The sequence below is a fragment of the Colius striatus genome, chromosome 2 (assembly GCF_028858725.1).
Source record: "Colius striatus isolate bColStr4 chromosome 2, bColStr4.1.hap1, whole genome shotgun sequence".
Classification (NCBI taxonomy): Eukaryota; Metazoa; Chordata; class Aves; order Coliiformes; family Coliidae; genus Colius; species Colius striatus.
The window spans coordinates 116568450-116595624 of NC_084760.1; the positions used below are offsets into that span (position 1 = coordinate 116568450).

Below are 27175 nucleotides of genomic sequence, written 5' to 3' on the forward strand. Positions count from 1 at the left end.
TAATCTAAACCTCCCCTGGTGCAACTTGAACCCATTTCCTCATGTTCTGTTATTCGTTACTAGGGAGAAGAGATCAACCCCCACCTCACTACAGCTCCCATACAGATAGGGACTCTCTATCAACTCTCAGCCTCATCTTCTCTAGGCTAAACATCCCCAGCTCCAAGCCACATAGTAAATAACAAGCGTTTTTGGGGAGCTGGTTTGATACAGAGTAGCAGAAATTTATACTCTGCTAATTTAACTTCTCTTTGGAAACACCATTTTGCTGGTGCTATAGTTCTGCAGCAAATGATACTTAGTAGTTCTGCTGGGATGGGGAGAGGAGCTACATATTTCTCTGTAATATTAGTTATAAAGAGCAAAAATGTGATTTCCTGGAATGCATTAAATATATCTGTCACTGTCAGAGAGGGACTTGTCTAAGCTTGAAAGCACCTCTATGGTCAATTGTAATGAGCTGATCAAGTCATAGATGTTAAATGTTAAATTCTTGTTATTCTCACTGACATTTCCATACAAAAAGCAACTGAATTTTACACAAATCATACCTGTTGTAGCTTTTCTTGGGTCAAATTTATTGCATGCTTTTCACTTGTGGCTAAAACAAGTGAGAAAATTGCATAGCACCTGTGTAAATACTGTTGGATTTTATACTTATGGAGGCAAATCTTCTCATCATGTAGCTGGACCTTGACCCAAAGCTTTCTGGAAAAAAATGACGATTTGAATGAGTTCAGCCTGCAGCGATCTTTGACATGACTGGGAAACAGACTCAAAGAAGTACAGACTTTTATGCATTTGTTGTAGGTTCCTCTGTCAGACAGTGAAGCTAAAGGCAAAGAGGTTTTGGGGTTCTCATGCACAACCATATGTATTTTATGGCCCTTATTTTCAGGTTTGCACACAGTTAGTACAGTATTTTGCAAATGGTTATACTTCCTTACTTGAAGCAATCTGAACTTACCTCCTTGCTCATCCAACATAACCAAAGTCCTGATACCAGCATCTTTACTCTACATCCCAATAGTGGTAGCAAGGTAAGGAGAGAGAAGGAGAGAAGAGAAAGAGAGAGAGAGAGAGAAAGAGATCAGTGAGGGAATACTCATCTCTAGGTACAGGACATAGGAAGACAAAAGAAAATCAGTGAAAGGAATCACAAGGTCATAAGGAGCTGTTGACACAGTCCAAAGACCTTATCTATCTGGACACTCCATAAGGAAGCGAGTACTCTTGATTGTACCATCAGTTCTTCAGGATGCACTAGATACTACACTACTGCAGAAAACACTGTCCTGGATGTTGAGATTAAATAATCACTGTACACAAGAGCAATTAAAAAGAGAGGGTTTATCTCCCAAGTTTTCTGAAGCAGGAGAAGGGAAGAAGGGGGTGCTGACATTGCAGGTGTGTGTTCATCCCACAGTAGAAATTCTCAAGGAAAATAGATATGACACAAACATGTTTTGGAAGGAGGCAGAGTGGTTTTTACACAGACCTTGCAACACAGTGGTCAGAAAGCTTGCCTGCTTAGGAAATCCATTTTAAAGGAGGCTAATATTTAATAGGATTAAGCCGTATTTTTTGACTCAGAGATCTAACAGATATTGGTTTGAGACAGGTTTTAATTCAGCCAACAGAAACCTTTAGCATCAATGGACTTTAGATTGAACTTGAAGGTAGGATTTTCAAAACATCTACATGCTGAATGTGCCTCTGCTCCCACAGGTTAGTGGGAGTCTTACCATTGCCCTTGCTGGATCTGAGCAAACAGGGTTTGAGCAAAGCTGCGCAATTCAGAGCTCTCACCTGCCTACACCAGCAGCAGGACACCTTTCACAAGTACAATTTTTGCATGTGTTGTCATCACTCTGGGATGTGATCAGGTGTCTAGGGTATCTAGGTGCTGTGATACTAAGCTATATCACAGATCAGATTAGCTCCTTTTTAATTGCGAGGCAAAACTAGCTCTGTTCTGCTTGGAGCAGTGATAACATCTGTGAATAATTATTGGCCTGAACAGTCTCCTGTTACTTCATAACAGATGAAGTAAGTCCTTCGTGGCCTGACAGCTTGCTAGTGGAGTTACCTGGACATGTGCAGCAGTAATTTAGCTGTTTCTGTGAACACAAAGTCATCCATACCCCTGTGACACAGATAAAGTTGGTGCTGTCGATTCTGCAGAGGGCAACGGAGATGCCCATAGTTACACAGGAACGTGAGGAATAGAAACTTGGAATCCTGATGATCCCTTTTTCTCTTCAGGGCATCCTCAAGACAAATTAAGGACTTCCCATTATCCTTCTTTCCATGGCCTTTGTCACTGCCATCACTCATCACTTTTTCTGAGAGCAGTGAAGTCTCTCTGGCTGTCAGCAGTGCAGTCCATGCTTGCAAAGTGCTTGCAGACAGGCCAACAGCACACTGACAATGTTGGCTCAGCTACAAGCCTGACTCTTCTGCACTTGAGGGCTGGCTAGCTGGTGCAGCTGGTGCTCCTCTGCTTTGCCTCAAGAGGATCCTGCTTGGTTCAAAAGGGATGTGAGATGCCTCTCATCTGCCTCTCTCTGTGCTCCCATTCTCACCTTTAATGTCTACATCACTATTAGAAACTGGGGAAAAGATCAGATGTGTGCAGCCTGGTTCTTTCCCTCTTTTTTTAAAAATCCCAGTGTGAGTTGCTAGCTGAAGAGAAAAAACCTCCTGCCTCTCTCTGTGGTCTGCTGAGCCATACTGCCCTTAGGTCAGCATTTACTAGGTAACTGCTGCTGCTATCTTTCCTTTCAAGTTCATACTGAATTTACTTGAATCCCAGACAGCTTTTATTTTTGCAACCTTTAGAAACTTAGGGTCCAAGAGTCATCTTGAATTTGTGTATTTAGGTAAGAGAACTGCCTTTAATACTGTTATATTTTCTGTGGGGCAGGTGTTAGATCTGCTAAGTGGTAGATGCACAATAGCTTTTTATCATTCTCTGTGTTCTTGTAACCCAGGGATGTCTTATCCCAAAAGATCTGTAGATATTTTGAGAAACTATATCTCATGCAAACACAAGGAGGCTGAGTTATTTTGTATTTGAATAAATATAGTGCAGTCTGACATGGGACCCTTCTAAATATTGGACTCAGAAATGTGCATTTGGGGTTGTGATAGTTGTTGGCTTTTAGTGAGTCAAACATAGTCAGGCTGAGAAACGTTTGCTGCTCCTTAACCTTTTAACCTTATTTTCCTGCTGTTTTTAACATCTGAGCATACTGCCTCAGTGCAGCTAAGATGTCCGGTGACCTGAATAAGACCTATGCTGAGAGACAAACTCAGCAGTCAGACCTCATGGTTTATATTTCATATTAAATCCTTGAACAGAATGAAAAAGGTGCAATTTTCTTCTACTTACCTGACCATCAGTGCCATTTAATTTTTTCAGGCAGTACTGTATCTCTTGAGAGCAGTCTGCCACAACATTAATACTAATGTAAAAATATTAAAGGGTGTGCATTGAATACACTTGTCTCCATCTGAGGTCTAATCCAAAGCATATTGAAGCTAATAAAAAGATGCTCACTGACAATGATGAGAGGTGATTCAGACATCAAGTGACAATCTCCTCCTGTTCCAAGTTTCTATTAAGCATTAATTTTCAGCCTTTTCACACAGAAAAGCCCTTTGTAGAGCCAATAGAAAAAAAAAATCCCCAACACATTTGTGCTTTAAAACAGATCCAGATTTCCTTGAAAGTTCAGTATTTCCATTGTGACTGATCTTTCAGATAGCTCAAAACAAAACATGTCTGTAAGACAGAACTATTCTAAAAATGTGCTCATCACCCAGATATCTGAGCAGGACAGAAACACTCAGTAACTGACCCTCAGTGATGACAGAATGAGGGATCTGTGGAAACTATAAAACCTGTTCCTTTAAAGGAATATAGAGGACCAATGTGCTAAAGAAGTGCTTTGGGGTCCAAACACAGACAATGTTATCATTTTCTGCCCTAAAGTTACCACGGGAACTCCCATTGGTCTCAGTTGGGAGCAGGTGTTTTAACTGGTTGTTTAGCGAATGTGTAACAGGAGCTGATGGAAGAATATGTTTTACAATCACCGATCATAAAATCTTGATAACAGGCTCCCACAAGAGCCACAGTCACAACAGGGGCCTGGTGACTGTGCTTTGATTTGTCTGGTCCTGAGGCCCCAGGAAGGGTTACCACCAACATCCAGTGTCCACCAACATTGATGAGATCCTACGTGGGAAACCATGAATGGATAGAACTGGTGAGGTCCATCTTGCTACAAAAATGTGTGCTGGTGGTACAGTTTGCCCAGGATTAGATACCTAAGTCTGTCAGCACTTCAGTGAAGCCAGTTTTAACAGCAAAGCTGGGAAGCCTTTTGGAGGCTTTAATAAACATTATTCTCAGTCTTTTATAACAGCTATTAAAAAATTTCCTTTAATGAGGGTCTCAGGGCAAGCCAGCAACAAAATGTCCACTGAAATATGCCCAGCCCTTTGGAGGGGAAGTGCATTGCTATGTAATTTCTTATGACTGCAATGTCACTTCATTTTCCAAAGTGGGAATAAAGCTTTGAAGAGAATTGGGGTGACTTCTCAAAGGGCCCATCAGGAACACAGTGTGTTGCCTTCTATTTATGCCTGCTACAGAAAGCAGCTGATTCAACTTTGGTTTAGTCTGAGGAGTGATTTTCATAACAGCACAAAGGAATGATACCTCAGATTAGAAAATTCAAGATCTAGAACTAATTTTCTCTGCATTTCAGGAGACACCCTGAAAAACAGATATACACTCTCGGTGATCTGAAGAACACATAAACTTTCACTTCAGTGAAGAATTTTGATTTGATAATACAGATTATAGAGTTTGATTTGAATAAATTAATGCAGATAATTATGGACCAAGACAGGCTGACATTGCTTGTAGTTCCCAGAGAGGCTAAAGAGAAGTGTCAACACCCTAAAGACAAAAATGTGGTCGAAGAAGCATGTTCAGCTATCTTAATGTATTTCCTCAGCTCCTGCTCCAAGTTCACTGTCACTCTGTTAATACCTCAGTGTCCTTCCATTGCCTGATAAAAGAGCCATGTTACTTCTCAACCTGTTAGGTCACCCTGTGGTTCAGATCTTCATCTGATACAAATCTGTGGCTGCACTCTTGAATTCTGTGTGCCTAGTTTTTCATCTAGTGCAATGACCCTGACTCTAGTGCTGCCTCAATGGTTTCCACAGACAAAGAGGTCTTAGAGCAGCATCATGAGGTTATCAAACATTTATAGCTTACCATTTCAGCTTTGATATGTTAGTAAACTTGATTCTTAACTCCTCACCATATGAGGGGAGAAAATAGCCCTATCTGAATTAAAATGTATAAAACAGCCCATTGGTCTGTACATGTTACAAAGTACTTTCTTGCTGGGCTTGCTTCATCACAGGTAGAAACCATATTTTATTTTATTTCCCATCCTACAATGGCTGATTTTTTTTAAAGACCATGGTGGTTCCACTGGAAGATGGTGGGAAGCTCACAGCTTTTCCCCTTACATGTGTTATTCTGCATTTCATAAAATTGGTTAAGAGATCAAAAGCTGGAGCAAGAAAATAAGGTCAGCTATAATCTGTGTATTTTCTCTCACTTCTGCTGCCTGAGTTCACTTTTGTTTTGGCCCAAGCATTGCACAGCATTATGATAAAATACAGGTATTTATAGCACTGAGTAGTTCAAACCAGCATTGGTCAATGAGGTGACTGTGTTGCATGGATATGCTGGACACCACAGAGCAAACTGATTTTTGTTATCAGCTGTCCCAGTATGTAGCTGCTTTGGGGCAAAGTAGTGATGACTTTACAACAGCCACTCACCGCTTCTTGCTTCCCTGTTGTGTTAGGACTTAACCAATCAGCTTCTTGCAAAGCTTGGTTATAAAAATAAGCAGCAGTAACAGATCTGATTTTCCTTGCCAACATTATCTCAGAACAGCACGAGGGCTTAGTCTCCAAACTCAGTCTTCTTGGGCAAGGGGAGCATGGTCTTTTGGGGACATAATTTTTGTCCCTCAGGCTACGACCTACATTTTGTCATGAAGAATGCCTTGTACTGCTATAAGGCTTTCCTGGGTGGACTACGCTCTTCTGTTTCTAAGGTGGAGCCAAGTCAGTCTGTTTATTCTATATTATCCTAGTGTCTAACAGAGCACAGGCAACCATGACAGGAATTCATACATATGTCTACCGTAATGATGCTTAAACATGGAGGCATCTTTTTCCTGAGTAAAGAAAACCAGATTTGCTTATCAAGAGAATCAGGTAAAAAGCATGCTTTCATGAGAAAGAATATTTTCTATGTCTACTCACTAGACAGGTTCTGCTAAGCAAGGAAATCTAATTAGATTTTTTCAGTCTATTAAATCAGAGCAGAGAGTTCAATTTCAAAGACTCTCATCACCTGTCTTTTCAGTAGAAAATCTCTCAGTACCTAAATGCCGCATTCTTTTAAAAGTACCTAGGAAATGGGGTTGGAGTAACCAACTGTTTAGACCACAGAAGAATTTTAAAGGGCTTTTGTAGTCATGTTAGTGAAAATCATGTTCACTTAATTGTAGAAGAATTCCCTTGGCTACTCAATAGTAGTTTTGGAAACTTCTCCGTTTGGACAGGAAGCTATTGTAGCATCTGAGTAAAAGCCATGTCCGGAGGGATGCCGAGCTCTTCCAAGAAGCGCTAGAGTCCTATGTAAATTCATCAGTAAATTCTGCAGGCCCACTTCTCCTCCCACTTTGCTATTTGCAGTGATTTAATACTGAAATTCCAATGGCATTCGCAATATGCTGGTTCAATATGTTAGGAAGACTCAAGCAGTGTATAGGTCACACAAATACAGCTCGAGAGAGACAGGGCTGATATTTACCGATGGCTTGGGCCTGAGCAAATCATTTCCTTTTCCTGCGCCTCCCTTTCTTCCCACTCATCATCTGCCTTGTCTATTTAGATCCTGGGCATTTTGGGGCAGCACGCTCTCCTGATGCCTTTGTGGAGGTACCCATATGAGACTCTCTTCTATGACGTTGAATTGATTTCAGCAGAAGCTACACCCAGCATTCAGGCGACAAAGTAATGGTCAGAAATGGCATGTCCAGTGAATTAAGCAGCAAAAAAGGACAGACTGCTCATGATACAAGAGCATGTTTGGGCCTAGATCTGAAGTGTTTGTGGGGGAGAAGCGATGCTGACGATGCTTAATGCCTCATCGGTCTGTCTATCTGTACTCGGAAATTTAATTTTGACTCCACTGGACTCCATTGATCTCCACAGTCATGATTGATTTCAAGGCCATGAAGCCTACGGCTGGGCTTGTGCTTGTTCCTGAACGTGGAAGCTGATGTAATTTTCTTCCCATTGTCTCTGTTGGAGACTTCTCTTGTTGTCAGGAGTACGGGGACTGTCAGTACTGATGACCCTGATTAAAAATGTCACCAGCTCCAGAGCCAAGGCTCACGTGGTGTCTGAAAATAATATGTTCTGTCAGGCTGGAGAAAAGTTTTCCACCACCTGATGGCTGAAAACTCTAAACTAAATACAGTTTGGTAACTTTTCAACCCATTTGTTATAACGAGGGTGAAATGAAGCCTGAGTGAATTGTTTTTTCCCTTCTGGGAATGGCCTCTACAGGTGGGTATAAGCTGTATTAGGCAGAAGGACCAAGCCTGGATTCCTTTCCTCTGTAGAAAACCAGAGAACTTTTCCAAAGCTGTCAGTCTAAGGTATCTCATGAGTCTTGAAATCTTGATAAGTGTTTTGGAGATATGTAAAGAAGCAGCATTTAAATGCTGTGGTGACCAGTGCTCTATAAATAGCTGCAAGGTTTTATGGAGAGAGAGATATTTAGAGATAGTAGGGAAAACAGACTGAGAGCCTTTCTCAGCTTCCCCACTTGCACTGGCAAGGACACCAGAGCAGTGCCAGCACAGGGCTCCAGCTCTGCAGCAAACTCAGCCACTCGTCCTTGACTCCAGGTCACCTTCAGAGGCTGTTCCCTTGGTTTATCTCGACTAGCCTGTCACAATGGATGCTCGGGTATAGGCAAAATAGTGCCTCACAGCTGCTCTGCAGTGTGACACTTGCCAACTAGGGCACAGTGTCTTGAATGACCCTAATAAAGGGTAAGGATAAGGAGAGACATAGCAGTGCATAAAGCCATGGCCATGCCCTAGCAATGTGAGTTTAAAAACCCCACATTTCCAGTGCCAGATTCTCCATCAACTTTTGCTCACAACAGAAGGATAAATGAAATGGGAGTCTTTACCTCTTCAACAAGCTGCAGCATTCGACGGGTGCTCTCAAGGGACTGAAAAAGAACAGAGGAAAAATCACTTAGATTTGACAAAATACACTTTCCAAGACTAATGTGCAGGCTCATGCTGACAGTATGTTTTTCCTCTCTGCCTTCCCTTAAAATCAGGCCATCATCAGGGTACTGGTGATCTCTCCATCCCCAGCTCTCTGTTACAGCTCACTGATGCAGCAGTTGCCACGGCACCTCAGGGCAGCTGTGCTCCCCAAGGCCTGTGCTCCCCATCTTCACACGTTGTGGCAGTAACGCTTGGAACAGCTGGCGTTCCACTTTAAAAATAAAGTCTGTGGTTTTCAGCAAAGACTTTTTGGAGACTTAATTGGTAACTTTTAATATTTAATAGCTTTGGCAAATTGAAGGAATCCTTAGAAAATGTTAAATTGCTGCTTTCTGCTCTCAGGCCAGTCAACTTGATGCAGACTAATACCTAAACCAAACGCACAATCAATAAATGCCTTAATCTAGACTAAATATGTCATTAACTTTTACCCTGGCTCATTTCATTTCCAATTCTACTTTCAGTGTAAAGCTGACAGAAAACAGCATCAGAAATCCTCCAGTTCAGCTCCTATTTCTGGCTGTGTCTGTCACACCAAACCCAGCCCCAAGCCTCACTTCATCAGCAAGCTGGTCGGCACGCCGCTGCATTTCTTCCAACTCATTGCGCATATCAGCGTCTTCCGCCATTTTAGCTGTGGGTGTGTTTGTGGAAGCCGCAGATCAAGGATTTGTGCTCAGCCGCTTATGAGCCTGGAAGACAGTGAAAAGGAAAAGAAACAGTGTGGTTAGGCTCCCTGACTCACTGAATTATGCTTAAATGTCAGTCAAACAAAAGTGCTTTTGTTACAAGTGCCCTCATCCAAGCTCGTTCTGGATAGCAATTCCTATGTAGCGGAGGACACACAGGATTGTTCAAGGTGGCACTTGATACCTGTATTATTAATCACTCTGAAGAACAAGCATACATCCTGGTCATGTTCTTTGAGGAAAATCCCTTTTTTTTTCTTAACCTTTCGAATGCTATTCATATTGAAGCTGGAGACTCACAAGGTGTTGTTACCAGAAATGGTCTTGAGACCCATTTGTTCTTCTCTAGAATTAAAAGCCTTTACATGAAGCAGACCAAGGTCAAGCCTATGCCCCTTATGCCCTATGTTTCAGCCACGTCACGTGGAGGGCTGGACACTCAGCTAATACACCTGCAATGAAATTAAAGACAATGAAACTTCGCAGATTTGTATCAGCTAATGACTTGCCCACCATACTGTAGTTCAGACTCTGAAATAATGTGTACAGCCAGACTGGGAAAAGTTGTCTTCATGGGAGAATCCTTCATTTCAGAGGAGGTGACAGCAGGACCTAACTGCTATTTACACCTTCTCCCCAAAGCAGGTCAGATTCTGATCCTGGTTATCCTGCTCAATACAGAATGACACCACCGAGCTCATCCAAACCAGAGACCAACTTGCAGCCTATTAATCCTCATTTGGGTAGAGTTTCTTTTTTTGTTATGAATTTGAGCTAGCTCTGATTATTGAGCATGACTTGATTAAGAAAGGCGGGTCCTCCTACCATCTGTCAGGTCTTTATAACAACAACACTGGCTTATTTCTCTGCTTGATTCAAGCATGGCACATTGCAAATTACTGCTCACTGAATGTTACATTTGTTCTTTGCAGGAAAACCTAATCCCAGGTGCAGAGGAGGTGGGGAAGTTGTGGGGGACTGCAAATAAACAGCCATAACGCACATGCCATCACATTCAGTTACAGAAAGAGGACAAAAGAAGCCCTTTCAGCAAAGTTGCTCTAAGAAGGCAAAATCCCAGGGGCTATTTTCTGTCCTGTCTTTGTGATACACACAGCCTTTATGAAACAAGATAAGTCAGGGCAGAGCTTGACTCTGAAATTTTAGCAGTAATAACTCTGTTTAAATGGAAGGTATTATCTGTCAGAGATTAATCCATTCCTCACATTGACAGTGCTCTCCATCAGGATATCAGTAGTATAGGTTGAACAGGTACAATGGGTGGCAGGGATATTCGTTGGATCACACTCTGTTTGCTTAGAAATGTATAAGGAAGCAGACAGCTCCTTGCCATTTACTCTGCAGCTTCAGCAACAGATTTGCTGGTTTTCTTATCTAAGAGGGAATATGTGACCTTCATGCTTTTGCATTAGCTGTGCCCTCACTCATGGTTGCTTTTCCTCTTTGAAGCTACAGCAGGAAGAAATCCATCTCCAAGAGTCAGCCCTGCAGCTACTGGCACAGCATCCTACTTTCATCACTGAGCACATTGACACATCCTTGTCAGAGGGAGTCTGATGTTTTGTAATGGGTCACACAATGTTTAGAAGCCCAAATGTATGCTGGAGAAGAAGCCCACCTGGTTCTGCCAGCTGCATGGTCATAGCTGTGCAAAGGACCAAACCTAAGCAACTCATCTGCAGTATCATTGATGCAAACGCAGAGCTTAATTTCATGGCTAATATTCAGACTGATATCAGACACTTCAATGATGCTCACAAACAGCAGTAATAAGCTTTAGGAAAAACAGCAGACTCTCAGGTTTAGGAGGCAAAGATGAACCAGGAATCAGTCACCTCCTGAAGGGCATGTGAAAGTGTGGGGACACTCTGATGGCTGCCCCAACCTTCCTGCCCTGTTGCCACACTCGTATTGCCATTTGTGGCACATCACAGAACACATTGCTCCTGATCAGCAAATGGAGCATGCTCAGAGGAGATAAAAAGAAGTTGCTTTGGTAAAGAGCTGCTGTCTGAACTCCTGTCCCACTTGGCACAGACTGGCACTAACATTGGTCACTGCTTCACAAACTGCAGTTTTTCCCAGTTTGAGGCCAAACTCAGTATATCAATATTGCTGGCACAGCCTCTGTGTCAGAGTACCAGAATTAAGTCTGTAGACCTAGTTTCAGGATATTTAGTAAAAATATTCTCTTCTCCCTGGGTTCCTCACTACACTTGTCCTGATAGAATAGCAGCACCAAGCTATAGCAATGATCAGGCAAACTTAGACACAACTTTGGAACTGGTCTAATTGATACATACATAGAGCTGTGTGGGGCAGGAAACCACTTCTCTGTTATGTATATCTAATAGCATTTACTAGCTGTAAAGTGAGAGGTGATGGATCATCAAGAGGATGGGATGCTAATGGGCGATTTGGTTCAGTCTCTGAGCATGTCCAATGAGAGCCGAGTGATTACAGACCTGTAAAGCAAGTGAAGGTGAGATGAGTGCTTCTACTCACAATAACATATAATAACAGTCTTTTTGTCACAGAAAATTCAGTTTTCAAGTAGATTCCAGCCTCGGTTTTGATCTTTTATGTACAATTTCTGATCATGAGCCAAGCGGTGGTATTGGGTGGTGCAAGAAGGAAAGAAAGTGGTGAGACTTTATTTTCCTTTTGAGTTAGTTAGAACCATCATTTGGTTTCTTACTGACAGACACATCATTTCACATCAAACTAAAAAAATGTCAGAAAGATGTTTTGTAGCAAGTGATCAAACTTGACAGATTCATTGAGATTGTTTGGTATTTGTAAAGCACTTACAATAGATTGAGAAATAACAAGAAGCATTCCTTCAGACAAGTCATTTTACATCCAGTTTTAGTCATAAACAGAACTACCCTGCAGCATTGCTGTTTCAACTTTATTTAATAGGAAACTTTGCACAAGAGTCAGTAAAGGTTACTGATTTGCACACAGTATGATAAACTGCATGTATTTTGCAGATTGCTTGGAACAGGTTTTGAATTTTTTGCAGATTTTGCAGTTTAAAATGTGGAATAGGACAGATTAGAAATAGGATTGTCCTTGAAAAGCTTCATTTAGGAAGAAATTCCATTCCAGTATCATGAATTTCCATCAATAAATCCCACTATCAATAAAATCCTGTAGTGAGCAGATTTATGTTTTAAAGGGATACTGTGTTTATTTTTGGGTCTCTCACTACAAGAAGGACACTGAGGTGCTGGAGCATGTCCAAAGACGAGCAACAAAACTGGTTAAGAGTTTAGAGAACAAGCCTTATGAGGAATGGCTGAGAAAGCTGGGGTTATTTAGCTTAGAAAAGAGAAGGCTGAGGAGAGACATGGTCACTCTCTGCAACTAGCTGAAAGGAGGTTGTAGCAAGATGAGGGTCAGTCTCTTCTCCTGATTAACAAGTGATAGGACAAGAGGAAATTGCCTACAGGGGAGGTTTAGATTGAAGATTAGGAAAAACTTCTTCACTGAAAGGGTTGTTAGACACCGGCACAGGCTGCCCAGGGGGATGGTGGAGCTACCATCCCTGGAGATACCTGAAAGTTGCATAGATGAGGTACTGATGGTTTGGTTATGGGCATGGCAGTATGAGGTTTTAGTGGTTGGACTCAATGATATTAAAGGTCTTTTGCAACCAGAATGATTCTATTATTTTATTCCTGTACAGTACAAATTAAGTTTTCCCTCTATGGTATTTCCTAGGAACACTTATGTAGTCCTCTTGATGTATTAAAACATTGAAACTGAATGATTACAGGAGTGGCCAAGAAAAGGTAAACCATAAGGGTTTATGAGACCATAATAACTGTATATACAAACGCAAGCTCCAAATTTCAGAAGGACCTTAGTGTTTCCATTTCAGAAAAGGGAAAGGAAAACCTCCAGGTTCACATGCAAATGTACACAGTGGAAACAAAAGTCCATATGCTATGAAAAGCTACATCATGTACCAAAATGTGTTCTGTATCTTCTAGACAGTGCAAGTAATTTCAGGGACGTAGGTGATTTACATCAAATTCCCTGTGAGCCAGTCTTATACATTATGCCAGTGCTCATACAGAAGCACAACAGACTAAGAGTTAAAGAAAAATAGAGAGATTGGCTAATGGAAATGCATTGTTTGTTATACTTTGAGTTCTGCATCTGCTATTTTAGTAGTGCTCAGCTGCAATAAAGAATACCATAGCGAGAACATTATAGAGCCTTATGGAATTATACTGAAGCCGGAGAGAGCTGCATATATCCCCAGAGGAAGAGAGACACAATGAGTGACCTTTGAAAGCAAATATTTGCTTCACAGTGATATAAACACTTCGATGCAATAAATACAGGAAAATGAAAATGCTGCAATTTACTGTGGTGAATGCACTACAATAAAATGTTCCTTTTTAAGCACTCTTCCTGTTATTAAAGGACACATCTATTCTTCCCGTGGATATTTGTAGCCAGAGAATGACTGCATTGGCGTATTCTACTGAAAAAGTCAGAGTTGGTCAATACCACACTTTATGCTTCTTTCTTGTGGAATTGAAAGAGCATTACTGCAGTGGTGTGGCATTAGTAGAGCTGCAGAAAACCCCAAGAGAGACTTTGGGTCAAGCATCTCAGGATGGATGTTGAGCCATTGCAATCTGGATGTCGGGTTGCAGCTGTTCTCCTTTCATTTTTAATCTGGTCATTCGTGGAAGAAACACATGCTGTCAAAGAAGAAAGTGAAGTTCAGATATAGAAGAAGGGGGTCATCTTCGCTTCCTTCAGCCACAACAGGGCCAGGCACAAGGCAGTTCTGGGGCTGTGTAGAATGCCTTTTCTCTTCTGCACCTCCCCAACAGCTACCACTGCCCAGAGGAGAGCTATCTAGAGCTCAACTGCTCAGCATTTTGGCCATGTCTTTCACCACCTTCATCAGCGTTCCCTAGATGGACTTTTTGGTGCTGGCTTATAAGAAATACACTGTCATTAACCCCAAAGCTCAGTCTAGACCAGAAACTGCCTATTAACACGATTAGGGAATGAAATTACATCAGAAGTGCAGACCTGCTGCAAAAGAACCTATGTGTGTTGTTGACACCAGCACGTTCCCCCTGAAATTATATTGAAGATGTAGTGTTTGAAGGCAGATCCCAACAGAAAGCCAAGAAAAGTATATGTGTGCTGCCCACATTGGTGAGACAAACAACATCTGATGAGAAATTCTTTATGGGAGTTGGGAGCCTGGTTGTTACAGATTGTGAGCTCACAGCACTGGCCCTCACAAACTGCAGCCAGTGGCTCAGACACCTCATCTCTCTTCTGCTGCTGTCCCACAACCTGTTGCTTGCAAGTCTTCAGGCTCAGCTCCAAAGCCCAAGCTGAAGAAGTACAGTTATAGATGATATTTTCTTGCTATTCAGTGAAGAATAATGCAATGCCTCCCAGTGAGAGCTTGTCAGGGAATGACTTTGGAAAAGACAGGCACTGAGATCTTACAAATCTGAACTCAGGAGAAGCAGGCAATTCTTAGTTTGTCACTACCTTCCTACATTATCTTAGACAACTTATTTTGCTCTCAGGCCTTGCTTGCATTGCCTGAAAATAAGTCTCTAGGGCTATGTGAGATGCTGTAGGTGTTTGGTTTCCTGCTGCTGGCTGTATCTGTCAGCATCATGCAGATGTCCTGGTAACCCTCCGATGGGCCTGCTTATCTGAGGTTAACAACTGAATCTGTCTCTCATCTACACAGCACAAATAAAGTTCTTCTTTTCCTTCCTGTCTTGTCCTTTCCCTCCCTCCCCACCCAGGTGTTGCAGGTGTTCAGGACATGGACTGGCACTCGCTTTGGGGATCTGTGGGTTGCAGGACAGCAGGGGCTTTTGGATACAGGCTATTGAGCACGATGTCATAGTCTCACATATCTCTGTGTCAGAACTCAAACCTAACTGGAATGAAGCCTCCAGTGAGAGGCCAAAATGATGACGATGAAGTATAATTAGACAAAATTCTGTTTGGAAAAAGAATTTGAAAGCAATTTTTTCTATGGGCTTGTGCTGCTATAATGACAAAAAGCTCAATAAAGCTATTACTTAGTGTGAATGCAATTACCCAACATAAATGAGCTACCAGGGAATTACTTCTTATAAATGTGGGCACCTCTACCCCTGGCAAACCCCTGATCATTAGTGAGTAAGCAAGCACTATTGTGTATTGTGTATACACAGTTGCAGTGCAGTAGGCAAGTTGTGTTGACACAACCGCTCTGTGCCTCCGGTTTCTGCAAATAGGGAGGTTATGAGCAATACATCCCACGCTTCCCCCTAGAGGCTGCAGCCAGGGGCAGTGGCAGGTGGGAAAAAGTTGCCATTGAGATCTCAGAGAGTATCAGGCAGTTATTAAAGAAATGCCTGGAGCCACCCCATCCCAATACAAAGCAAGTCCTTGTTGTCCTGTTGGTTGTCAGACAATGCTGCTGTTTTATGTGGCTCCAACATGTGCATGTGGCTTTATCAGGCTCCTGTGCTGGAAAAACACCCAGCACACAGCAGCCATTTTGTAACAATTTCACTTCAGAGCAATAGCAACTTGACTTTCTATCCATTTTGCTGCTGACAAAAGTGCTTTAGAAAAGAAACCTTTCAATGGGCTATCTCTTTGCAGTTGTTTCTGCAGCCATGTACCCACAGGTTTTTCCTTTTTTTCAAACCAACATTTCCTTTCCAATGACAACACAAAAACATTGCAGGCAAAAAGCTTTGTTTTGTCCATCTGAGAGAGCAACCAGCCAGAGTAGTGAAGGATGAAGAAAGAAGTACCCTTACCAGGAGTGGGCTGGTAAGGAGCGAGCTGACGATGGCACAGAGGGCACTGAGCAGAGACCTGGACTGAACAGGCTGCTGTGAGTCTAATCCCCTGTTATTATAGATAGCTGCCTCATACAGCTGCATTTATAATTTAGCAAGCCATGTCCTATGATTCCCTAAGTTTATTGTATTCCCACTAGTTCTGAGTCCAGACTCATTTCTCCAGTACCCAGAAAATATTTTACTTCTTGCCCAAAATAATTTACAGCCATAAGATAGGAGCTTTTTGCCGTGTCCATCTTGTCCTGTAGATTAAAAAGTTTCCTTTGCTGCTCTCTCCATCTTTCTCTCTGAGGTCCATTAACAACAGTCACAGCCTTTCTCAGCATTTCTTATGACATGAAAGAGCAGAATTTGTTAGTCCATTCTTGGTAAGTGAACTGTTTGCTGCTCTGATCATCATCAGCAGCAACTGTTTTTCTAATTCCAGTTTGAAGTAGTCTTCTTTGGAAAAGTGTGGCTGGCATTTTATAGATTATTTTAAATTAGGATATAGTCTTTGCTCAAAGGGCTTAGTGCTTTCCCATTCCTGCAGGAGATACCTGCTCCAAAATATCCTACAACCTCACTTGCCATTTGCATAGCTGGATTTTGGTGGCTCAGGACAAGAAATCCAGGTATTAGTAGAGAGGATTAAAGAAAATGTCTTGACTCGTGACAAAGCTATTTACATTCTATAGCCAGAGTCTGGGAGAAAAACAAAAGCCACCTGCTTATCTGTAGGATGAGATTTCCAACACTGTCACAATTTTCAGTCAACACTCTGTATTCATTCAGGTCTTCCTCAAAATATTCATTCACCATCATTGGAACAGTGACAAGCAGCCAGTCTCTCTGCTGTTTCCAACCTGGGTTTCTTTATGCTGTTCCTAAGCCACTAAATCTGATTAATGACCAATTTTAGAAGCTAGAGGTGAAATTCATGCCCCATTTCAGGTTGGAGGAAGTTTCATTACTGCCATTACTGGGGTCAAGCTTGCAGGTGGGGCTACCAGCCAGCAGCGTACAGGTAGATGCCAGCAGCGTGTGCAGGGTGAACAGCAAAACACGAGTGGGTGAGTTTGTGTACAAACATAGAACAAGAGTGCTTGGCATCTTAAATGCTTTTGTGCCAGATTTTCCTGGGGCCCTGCCTGCCTCATGCTGTTTTTCTTAGATGAATAGATGACTAGCTAGATAGAATATTAATATAGGGGTAAATATGAATGTAAATATTTAAAAAATGGAATTATTGTGAGACATTTATTGAAGGATTCAGGAGAGGGAAAGGAACAAGAAAACTGTGTGGCAGATTTTCCTAGAGAACATAAAGGGCATTCCCATCAGGCTGCATGAGGTCTGTTGTGTTTGATATTCCTAGGTTTGTCAAAAGAAACTGTTCCCTCTGCACAGTCTTCTCAAGAGTGCACAGATGCTGAGCATCCCAAACCAAAATGATCTTTTAGGATGGAGTCCAGAGTCAAACTTGGGCAATGATGGGGAAACCAGTGTAAGGGAAAGGCAGGCCCAGATTTCCTGGGAAGCCAAAAGCACCAAAGGTGTTCAGCATCCATCTGCACCAAAGCCTTATTGCTCCTTTTCCTCACTGTTTTAAGAGTTGCTTGTGGACCAGGAATGCCAAGTGCTGCAGTTTTGCAGGTGGTATGAGGCATCTTCTTTCAGTAGGCTCCAGGACGGGAGTCAGTTGTAGCCTGGGAAGTCAGTGGGCAGTGAGCAGCAGCCTGTTCATTCACATCTCTCACACAGGGATTGGATCAACCTGACCCAGCCTTATAAAGGCACTGTGATACAGAACCGTGTCTGTCTGTGCCTATTAACTACCCCCTGGTGCTGCACTTAGTGTCAGGAGTGCTTTAGCTACATAATAGGTAATGTGGCATGAGCAAATTACAGTAACTCAGTCTTGTCTGCTCATTCTTTTGCTCTTAAGTCCTGCCATTGGGGATGTCTTACACATTAGTGGGGTGGCAGCCAACTGGCTGCTGTTGGTTTCTGTTCATGGGTGAAGGGTCTCCCTCTCTACCTTCATAAATCAGGAGGAGCAGAGCCGTTGGCAACAAAGAAAGTGAGCTGAGCTTCTGCAGGAGGGCATTAAACATGAATAGTTGTTCAAAATGCTTCACTGCATATTGCTTCAACCTTTTCTAAGTCTTCTCTGCCTTTGCAAAGTCAGTGCAAAATGCCACCATGTCAGAACGGGTTACACACACTTACATTAAACGCAGATCAAATCAATGACAGAAAATGCAAGAGATCATCCTCAAATTTGTTATAATGATCCAAGAAAGCAGACAGATAACTGAAGAAAGACTATTTTAGGCTAAATGGATGACAAAAAGGAAATCCACAAATTGGAGAAAGATCTTTTTTTTTAGACTAAGTGAATGATAGAAAGGAAGTCCATGAATATTACAGGAAGAAAAGAGCACATTTGTGTTGGCCTCTGTCACAAAGTAGAGCTAATTCCTGCTGCATTTTGTGGCAGTCTGCAAGTCAGGGGGAAATTTTGTGGTATATTTAATTTGAAAGTGATTTTTTAATTAATTGAATGAAACAATGGGTAACTCAGTCATTAAAACAGCCAAAGTGTTTCATTTGCATGTTAAAAATTAGTGCTATCTCTTCTTTACTAGTCCTTATGCTTTTAGGATTGGATGAGACAAGCTGTGAGTATAACTAGTGCTTTTCAAGCATAGTATGGAATGGCTGATGATTTTGGTAGATGGGAAAATACAGTAAAAGGTTTTGTGACAAAAGAACAACAACTCAGTATTTTATTTTAAAAGATTGGCAAAGACATAGTGAACACCATCAACAGCAATGTTGTCGTAGCTTTAGTTTCAAAGCAATACACAGGAATAAGGTGTTCTCCTGATGGTGTTTTAGTTAGGGGCCATCAGCAGATTCAGGCAGATGTTTCATTTCTTTCTGTGTGATATGTATTTGCAAGATTTCTTTGCAGTCCAGGACTGACGCATAACCCTGCCCCTAAGCTGCATCACACCAGGAAGGACTTGCTTTTCCTATGCTGAGCAGGATTTGTTGAATTGAGTGTTGCAAAGGCCTCATTCCTTCTCTCCTCAGCCTTTGGTCCTGGTTGTATGCTCTTTTTACCCTCAGAGCACACCGACACCTAGTAAGTGCAGTATTGCTTTGTCAGTGGAGCACAGGCACACTTGCCTGCTGGGCCAAAGGGCTGTGGCTTCACTCTGGCTTTTGGGGGTAGATTTCAGTGGCTTTTCCGTGCATTTGTGTGGGCACCGAGGCAAACGTGTGATGGCAAAGGACACCTTCTAGCAAGAGTTGGTAATGTAGATTCTGGCTTAGGCAGCTCTGACCTTTAACAGAAGTGAGTGAAAGACAATTAATGCAGCTATTGCTACAGACAGCATTTTAATAGGGGACTAAAATTCTATACACTGCGGTCGTGAGAGTATTAGGAATGTAAATAGACAGCTTTCCCCTCTTGACATGTATTTGTAGTAAACAAAGCAGTTCATTAGGTTTATAATGTTCATCCTTTCCCTTCTGTCTGATGTTAAAAGTGTGGCCATGTTTGAAGCAAAGGATTGATATATTTTTAGCAGAAATCTTCTTTAACTAAATCGCCGGAGTCAAATCAGCAGCTGACAACAATATAAGCATTATGAAACTGGACTAATGTTGTTACTGTAGGACAGGACGAAGAAACAGAATAAAAGTGATTGTTTTCAGCTATGAGTGCCAGCAAAAAGAGATATGAAAGAGAAGATCCCATTGTCTTTGAGAGACTTGGTTATCGCTGATCATATGTGTTCGTTTCAAATTAAAGAGCCATACCTCTAAAGAAACTGTTTCATCTATGCATCAACCTGTCTGTCCATCCTACAGTTCATTATATCCTACAGCATTTGAAGCAGGTAGCAAGGGGAAGGGAGCTTGCCAACTAGAGGTTTTTCCCTTTGTGCATGTGGCATTTGTGGTAAGGGCACTGTCATGTGGAAGTGCAACACTGTAAGTAAAATAGAAAAGGCACAAGAGATTATAGGCCTGAGTCAAAGCTGTGTTGCTGCTCTCCAAAATGTGTCTGATAGGAGTTCAGGAGATCATCTGATCTTCCCACTACTGCCAATGTGTTTTCTCTAGGGCAACAGATCTTTAATAATGGCCAAAGAAAAAAAATAAACACCATAAGGCTGACCTTTCCAAGGGTGCTCTGAGATACACTGGAGGATGTTTTGTGTTTTCCAGACTAGTGATAGGCTCTTGACTTAGGGCTCGCTTGGTGCCACATCCAGGGCTGCCCAGCCCTACTCTAGGCTTCTCTCTCCCTTGCTTTATGCTGTTGTCTCCATGGAGAACTTAGACTGTGGAAGCATGAATTAAAGCTGAAGAAAGTCCATGAGCTTTGAAAAACTTACTTCCTTTCAAGAAAGAAAAAGAAATAGCTACAGATACAAATAGCTACATTATAAAAAGAAAGGACCCTGCTTAGTTTTACCTGCCCTTGTTCTCCATTTGTATATAGGTGATAGGCAGATAGACATGGGCGTATGTAAAATGCAACTGGCACAATATAAGGACAGCAGAGTGTTTTTTTAAATGCAGTTTATATGACAAGGCCTGGGGACTCAATTTTAAACCAAAAAACCTTTCATGGATATAAATTTCGTTATTTCAGGTCTCATTTGTAGAGTCACAGTGACAAAAAAATTCTGATGCTCTTAAACAGCTCGTCTCCCTGAAGTGAAGCTGGACCCTTGACCAGCCCAGACCACTCTCCAACCCTGCAATACTGCAGATGACCTTCAAACAAGTGAGAGGATCTGACTGCTCCCTTCACTGGGCACAACCAGGAGTTTAAATGGGCAGATCCTAGCATCATATCCAGTTCATTACTGGTGAATATTTATATCAAAACAAATAAATTTGGAACGACTCTTTAAGATGTATATTTACAATGCACTTACATTTGTACAAGTCAAATACTGAAAGCATCTGACATTTCTAGGCTAAGTAACAAATTACATTAGCCACAGGAATGCATAATAACACCCCAGGGATATGCAAAACTTAATTCACTCATTTTCAAAGGCCACTGCTGCTTTCTGATTCACACCTACAAATAATTTCTGGCTGCTACTCGTTTCCCAGGAATCAGTAATATAAATTCGAAGAGGCCAAGGGCACACATGCTCACTGGCTTTCCCTGGTACAGGGTATAAGAACTCCTCATTATTTACTACAGGCTCACAGGGCTGATTTAGAAACCTCTCTTTCTTCTGAAGTCCCTTTCATCCTTCACAGGCTGATGAAAAAAAACCCCAGCACGCTCCTTCAGTGAAGATTACCCAGACTTGCAGGCGAGGATTTAGCTGTACTAATACAAGAGCACAACTTCTATTCTTTTTTTTCTCCTTTCTTTTTTTGTTGACCAATCAATTCAACAACAGGCTCCATAGTGCCTCAAGGGCATCGCTTTCAACCACGTGATCAGCAGATTAACAGAGAGGCTGCAAAATCCTTTCCGCTCAAACTGTTTTAACGGAGGATAAAAATCTTTTCTCTCTGCGTGGGGATTTTTATTTAGCTAGTCCTTTTTATTCAGTTTGCACATGTTTGTGAAGGAATTAAGGCCTGCAAAGGCACGTAAGATGATCTGGCTTGGTTTCTAACCTCTTCCTTTCAATTTTTGTTTGTGAGTGGAAAGTTTTCCAGCTCCTTGTGGGAATGTTGCCCCTTCCCTGAGTCTTACAGTTGCGTTGTTATTGGTTGAATCTCATCAACCCACAGGTGATGGCCCTGAAAGGTCAGAACTTCAGATATGTTGTTGCGAAACCTTCCCCATTTTCTCTGCTGCAGTTTGTGTTCTCATTAAGGGAGATGGATATAATGAAATAGGCTGTGATGCAGTCTGTAGGGAAAACGTTCAGGAAAAACATGAGCTGGATGGGTCCTGTGGGGTTACATGAGATTTACAGAGCTCTGCTCAACAACAGAACTTGAGATTAAATTTGATCACGTAAATAAAATAAATGACAATTGACTGATTCTTGGCCTCAGCAGCCTGGCTACTGGGAAGCTGATATGCTACCTATTTGCAACATAGAGGCAGGTGGGGATTCCTATTCAAACTCTTGCTACCTAATGCACAAACCTCTGAGATACACAGATACAACTATTGCCGATGGCAAGAGGGTACATTCTCTGTTGTAGGTCAGGATTGTTTTTACTGCAGAAAACAGGACTTGAAAAACTCCTGAAAGAAAACCAGATAACCAGACTGCCTTATATTGATGTAAGGCACAAAAATAGACCTGGAGCTACATAAATTGAGGATCACACGTGAAGGTCTACACATAACATGGCCAAGAGCTTTCTTTGGCTACAGCATGCACTGAAACAAAACAAACCCACTTGCTCAGCTGCTGAGCGATGAACCACAGCAGTGAGCTGGGACCAGTGCAGTTCATATACTACCAAAAGAAATGGCAAGAATAAACTCTGTTTCAAAAATAATTAATAGCTGACATTTGAAAGCAATCACAGTCTGGTCATGAAAAAGTCGTAGAATTCAGCAGATAGAGGATTCCCTCAGAATTGTGCTTGGATATTACCAGTCTCACTCTCAGTATCCTGCAGCTCTGGATTTCAAGCTGGAGAGCAGAGTGTGTGCCTCACAGCTGAGGGCAGAGGGATTTTGCTTCTGCTCCAAAATCCCTAAACCTTTTTCTGCCATCACTGGGACCTGCTTGGGGTGACTCTGGTCCTTTAAGACCAGAGGCTTTATAAAGAATCATGCCAGAAGGAAGTGGATGAATAGTGCTAGCCAATCTGATTCTCCTAAACATGAAACTGGTAGTTTATGTCAGAAAAAGAGGATTTGCCTTCCAACCTTTGCCTTCATAAGACTGTCATTTATTTGAGCACATCTCAATTCATTCACCTGCGCATAAATCCAGAGAAATTCTGAGTTTCAGCTGAGACAATCTGCTTTTCTAGTCCTCTGCATCAGAGCACAGCTTGTCCCAAGGACAAGTGACTGTCAGCAGTGCTGCCTCCAGAGCATCGCAGAGATGACTCACCCAGACTCAGCTCCCAGCAGACTGGGAGCAAGAGACACTGTTGCTTACAAAGCTGCAGCATGACAAGGACCATGGAGCAAAGCCCATGATGAGACCAGGCTGGAGGTATACAACCTGTAATGCCGGCCTAGCACAGTCAGTGACACACAGGAAATGTCTAAGTAAGAGGGACAGCAGCAGACATCCTCCCAAAAAGCATCTTCAGCTGTGCTAGGTATCTCCTGGTGATGTCCCCAAACAGAGTGTTAGGAGCTGGTACGATGTGAAACCTGTGCAATCAATCAGATGTTGTAAAATGAGGAATCTCTACCCCACAAAGTGCTTTTACACTTTTAAGTGGCCAAATGGTCAGTGTTCAGGAATAGGCATCTCAAGCAGATGGTGCAACCAGCAATATTGCTGGAGCTGTTTCAGGAAACAGTAAATGTGTCTCTTCTCTGAGACCTTCCAGTAGAGAGACATCTTTTTCAGGTTTTAGTGAAAATGCTGTGGTCTTTCATTAGCAGCCAAAATCCCTTTATTTTTTTCATCTGCTTTTATTTTGTAGAGCTCTCCCTTCACTTTTGTCTCCACTGCAAATGTACATTTGAAGATTCTTAGAGATGAGAATATTTTGAAGACAAGAACAATACTTGGTAATGAAGTAATTCATTAGTAAACTAAGTTCCAACCAGCAATATTGACATGCTTTACTATGTATTATAAATACTACTCCTGTAAGTAAACAAAGCAGGATGGGGCATGAACTTCATTTGAATGTAATCCAATTTAAATCTAAAGCAATCATTGTTGTCTTGTGTATTTGATGTAATCTAAACTCCTGGATGAAGAACCAACAAGACTTCATTCTTGACCTAAGAATAATGTGGGAACAATCCTGTGTCTGAAACAGAATTTGTTTCTGTAAGCAACGTTGCCTAGTTCAGGTATTTCAGACTGAACTGTTATAATGGGGTTGACACTTATTTCTCAGTAAGTTAATGAAAAAATGGAGATGACTTTTTCCTTCATGAAATCCCAGTGACACATACAGCAGAAAGTCTGGTGTAAGAGATTTTGTAGGGCAGCTACTGCCTTTTGCCCTTAACCCAAAGGTAAACTGAAGACCACAGATTCAAATGAAGTTACCCTTTTAAGCTTTGAAAATGCATCCTGAAGAGCATATCTCAAAGACATTCAGCCTGAACCCATCTGATAGACTGAAAGCCCCTTGTTCAAGCAAATGAAAAGAAAAGGCCATTGTTGAGTAAAAAAAATAGTATTTATGTCATTTAAATCAGTTAATGGCTTAAGAGAGCCTTGTAACTGTATTTCAGCCCTTGGAAGCATAGAGCCCTGGGACTGACAGACAAACTCAGGGTTAGCCCAAATGCAAGATGGAATGGGCAAGCACATCCACAGTCACAGCCCTCAGGCTCTCTGGTCTTCTCCTTTATGTGGTGAAATACCAGCCACTAGTGAAAAGAACTGTACTTCCAGGTCACCTTGAGCTAAAAAGAATAGCGGCAAGAGATTTATTTAAGGAATTTGTGGGAGGAGCACACTCTATTTTTAAAGAAAAACAATCCATTCTGGTGGTTTATTACACTTTGGACCTGGAGGGCTTCCAGAGAAAAAGGAGTCTCCACCTCCTCAGAAGGATGTATTGCAAACCTATCCTGAGCCTGAGTGTTTTGTGCAGCACCTGCTTGTCTGCACTGGGCTGTCCTGCTTCAGCACAGCCCCATCAGCAGTGAGATTCCTCTCTGTCTTTCCTACCGCTTGGAAATCCTTCTTTCCCAGGTTGTCACCTCCTTGCCCTCAGCAACATCCCCTGGTTCCTGCAAACCAGAGGGCACTGCAGTCTCTGTGGTAAGAGACTGTGCTGCAAGGGCTGCTTCCAAAGTTGTGGTGAAGAAGCTGAGAAGGAAGTTTTCTGGATGTTAAATTTCAGCAGGAATAAAGCAGGGAGGACATACTGCAGTATCCATTTTAATATTTGATGCAACAAAGCCCTCTGCCTCAGGGATTTGCTGTCAGCTGCTGCAGTATGCACAGTCTGCTGCAGGATTGGGTGCTGGAGCCCTGAGGGAGCCTTATGTCCCTGTATGTCCCTGGTGCAGAGGGTGTAGCAGGCAATGGGCAAGGAGAGAAGTCAGGCTCTGCAGCCTTCATCCCCCTGGGGCCAACTGAGCCATGCAGCTGTTAGTGGGGTTTTGTGCTCTGCACTGCTGTTTTTTCAAACCTCAGGTGAAGTGAGGCAAAACAACAAGCTGACAAATTATTTATTTCCTTTCCTTTTCCCTACATTCCCTGCTCCTCACCATGAGGCTGCCTTAAATCCAGGTTAAGTAATACAGAATAGCAATGTCACAAAACCCACTAATTACTTCCTCAGGTTTCATTAGACAGTGAGGGTAATCACTTGAAACCTCAGACAGGCCCTGGATGAACATGAACCATCAATGCCCAGTAGACAGCTGGCAGCAATCTGTGAAGCAAACTTACTTTCAATCTGAGTTTGAGGCCACCCAGAAATACGGGTCCTAATTTGAATCTGTGTCCTGGCACGTGGAAATAGCTGTAGCTGTGGCTGAAACTGGCAAATGTGGAAAATTAATTTTAGATTAATTCTGTGTTTAAGAAAAAAACTCCAACTTGTGAGGAAGGGCTCCACACACCTCTTTTTCTTCACTGCTTTAAAGCACTGAACTGCATTGGGCTTCATGAACTAAATTATAACTGGATTCATTGAGGGAAGGGTTTAAAATCTTGCCTCTTCTGAGGACCTTTGCCTAAGAGCCTGGAACAAGTCACTCTTTTTAATGAAGCAGTGTAAAGATCCTTCTTCCTGTCAGGCTAAAGTGAGAAAGAAAGTCCTGTGTAACTTTTTTTGAGGAGTTCATCTCACTTCTACTGAAGCAATAAAGTCTTCTTTGTGAACCAGTCATAGCAAATTTTAGCTCACAAAGCTAATGTCACAGTAGCTCATATTGACTATTGTGTCTAACTATAGGTATTTATTCATAATGAGAAATCAATATTTGTTCATATTTAATACGCAATCTTTGAAAGCAGAGATTTTCCCTGCTTATCAATATCAAGTAATGTCTCCCTTTGGCAAAAAAACCCCTCTCTACTACTGAAATATGGCACTTCCTATGCTGCATCACAATATGAGTGCACTCAGTCACCCTCCTCCACTACAACCTGTGCCATTTTCTTCTGAAAAATGTATAAAATTCCCTGAGATGGAAAACAATAAATAGACTATCTCATTGGTCCTCAATTAAAAGTTGATTAATGTCAGGAGTGATCATCCACTAGGGAATTTCTCCCAGTTATTTCAAGCGTTAGAATCAGGTTAGTGAAGCTTTTCATAATGTAGGAATCCTAGTTCTTCTGCTTCAAACCTTCTTTGACTTAAAACATGAAAATGAATCTAAAAATCTACCCCAAAGCTTAGTGAGGCTATTGTATTTTCAAGACATTTCTATAGGCCTTAAGCTAAGCACTAATACAAGCTCACAAATAATACAGGCACAGCAAATAGTATGTTTTATGGCACAGATATGGAGAACAGGATAGGAGCTACATATCTTCACCTTGTTGTGTCTCCGTGCAACTGTAAAATTCACATGAAAGCTTGTTCCTAGAATTAATAAACACATTAAACTGCAGTGCTGAGAGCATTAGGTCAGGAACAAATGAGTGCCATTGAAGCTTGACTAGGGGAGGCATGTGCCGTGTTTGGGCTGCTGAGTAGGCTGCTGAGTAGACTCCTCTGTTCCACTGCTGATTAACACTTGCCCTTGGTTAACAGATGCAGTGCTGGTAAGATATGAAGATGGCCTGTCAAAGCAGTCTGCCTCCCAAGTCAGCACATGATATTGGTAACAGAGCCTTTAAGGGCCTCAGCCCAAGAAATTACCAAATCCAGAAAAAAAATCCCAAACCAGTGCCATGTAGATTTATCTGCATTTAAGAGGAAAAGCAATGAGTAAAGTGTAATTTTCCCTTCCCCCTACCTTGCAGTAGAGGTTTTGACTACCAGGATTTACTGCCTTAGATTTTCTGGACATAAAGATTGTAACCACTGAGGAGCAGTATCAGCCACACACTGAAGGTCTGTGGGCAAACCC

At 42.0% G+C, this 27175-nt stretch overlaps 1 protein-coding gene across 1 annotated transcript in view; it reads right to left on the minus strand.

Annotated features, from left to right (window-relative positions):
• Positions 1-27175, minus strand: part of SNAP25 (synaptosome associated protein 25) — a 62274-nt gene that overhangs the window by 18793 nt on the left and 16306 nt on the right. Inside the window, exons 2-4 of the mRNA XM_061990482.1 lie at positions 8978-9112; positions 8315-8356; positions 968-1016 (exon numbers count right to left, since the gene is read on the minus strand). Coding sequence (XP_061846466.1) covers positions 968-1016; positions 8315-8356; positions 8978-9049 — 163 coding nt within the window. The 5' untranslated portion in view covers positions 9050-9112. The remainder of the gene's footprint in view (positions 1-967; positions 1017-8314; positions 8357-8977; positions 9113-27175) is intronic.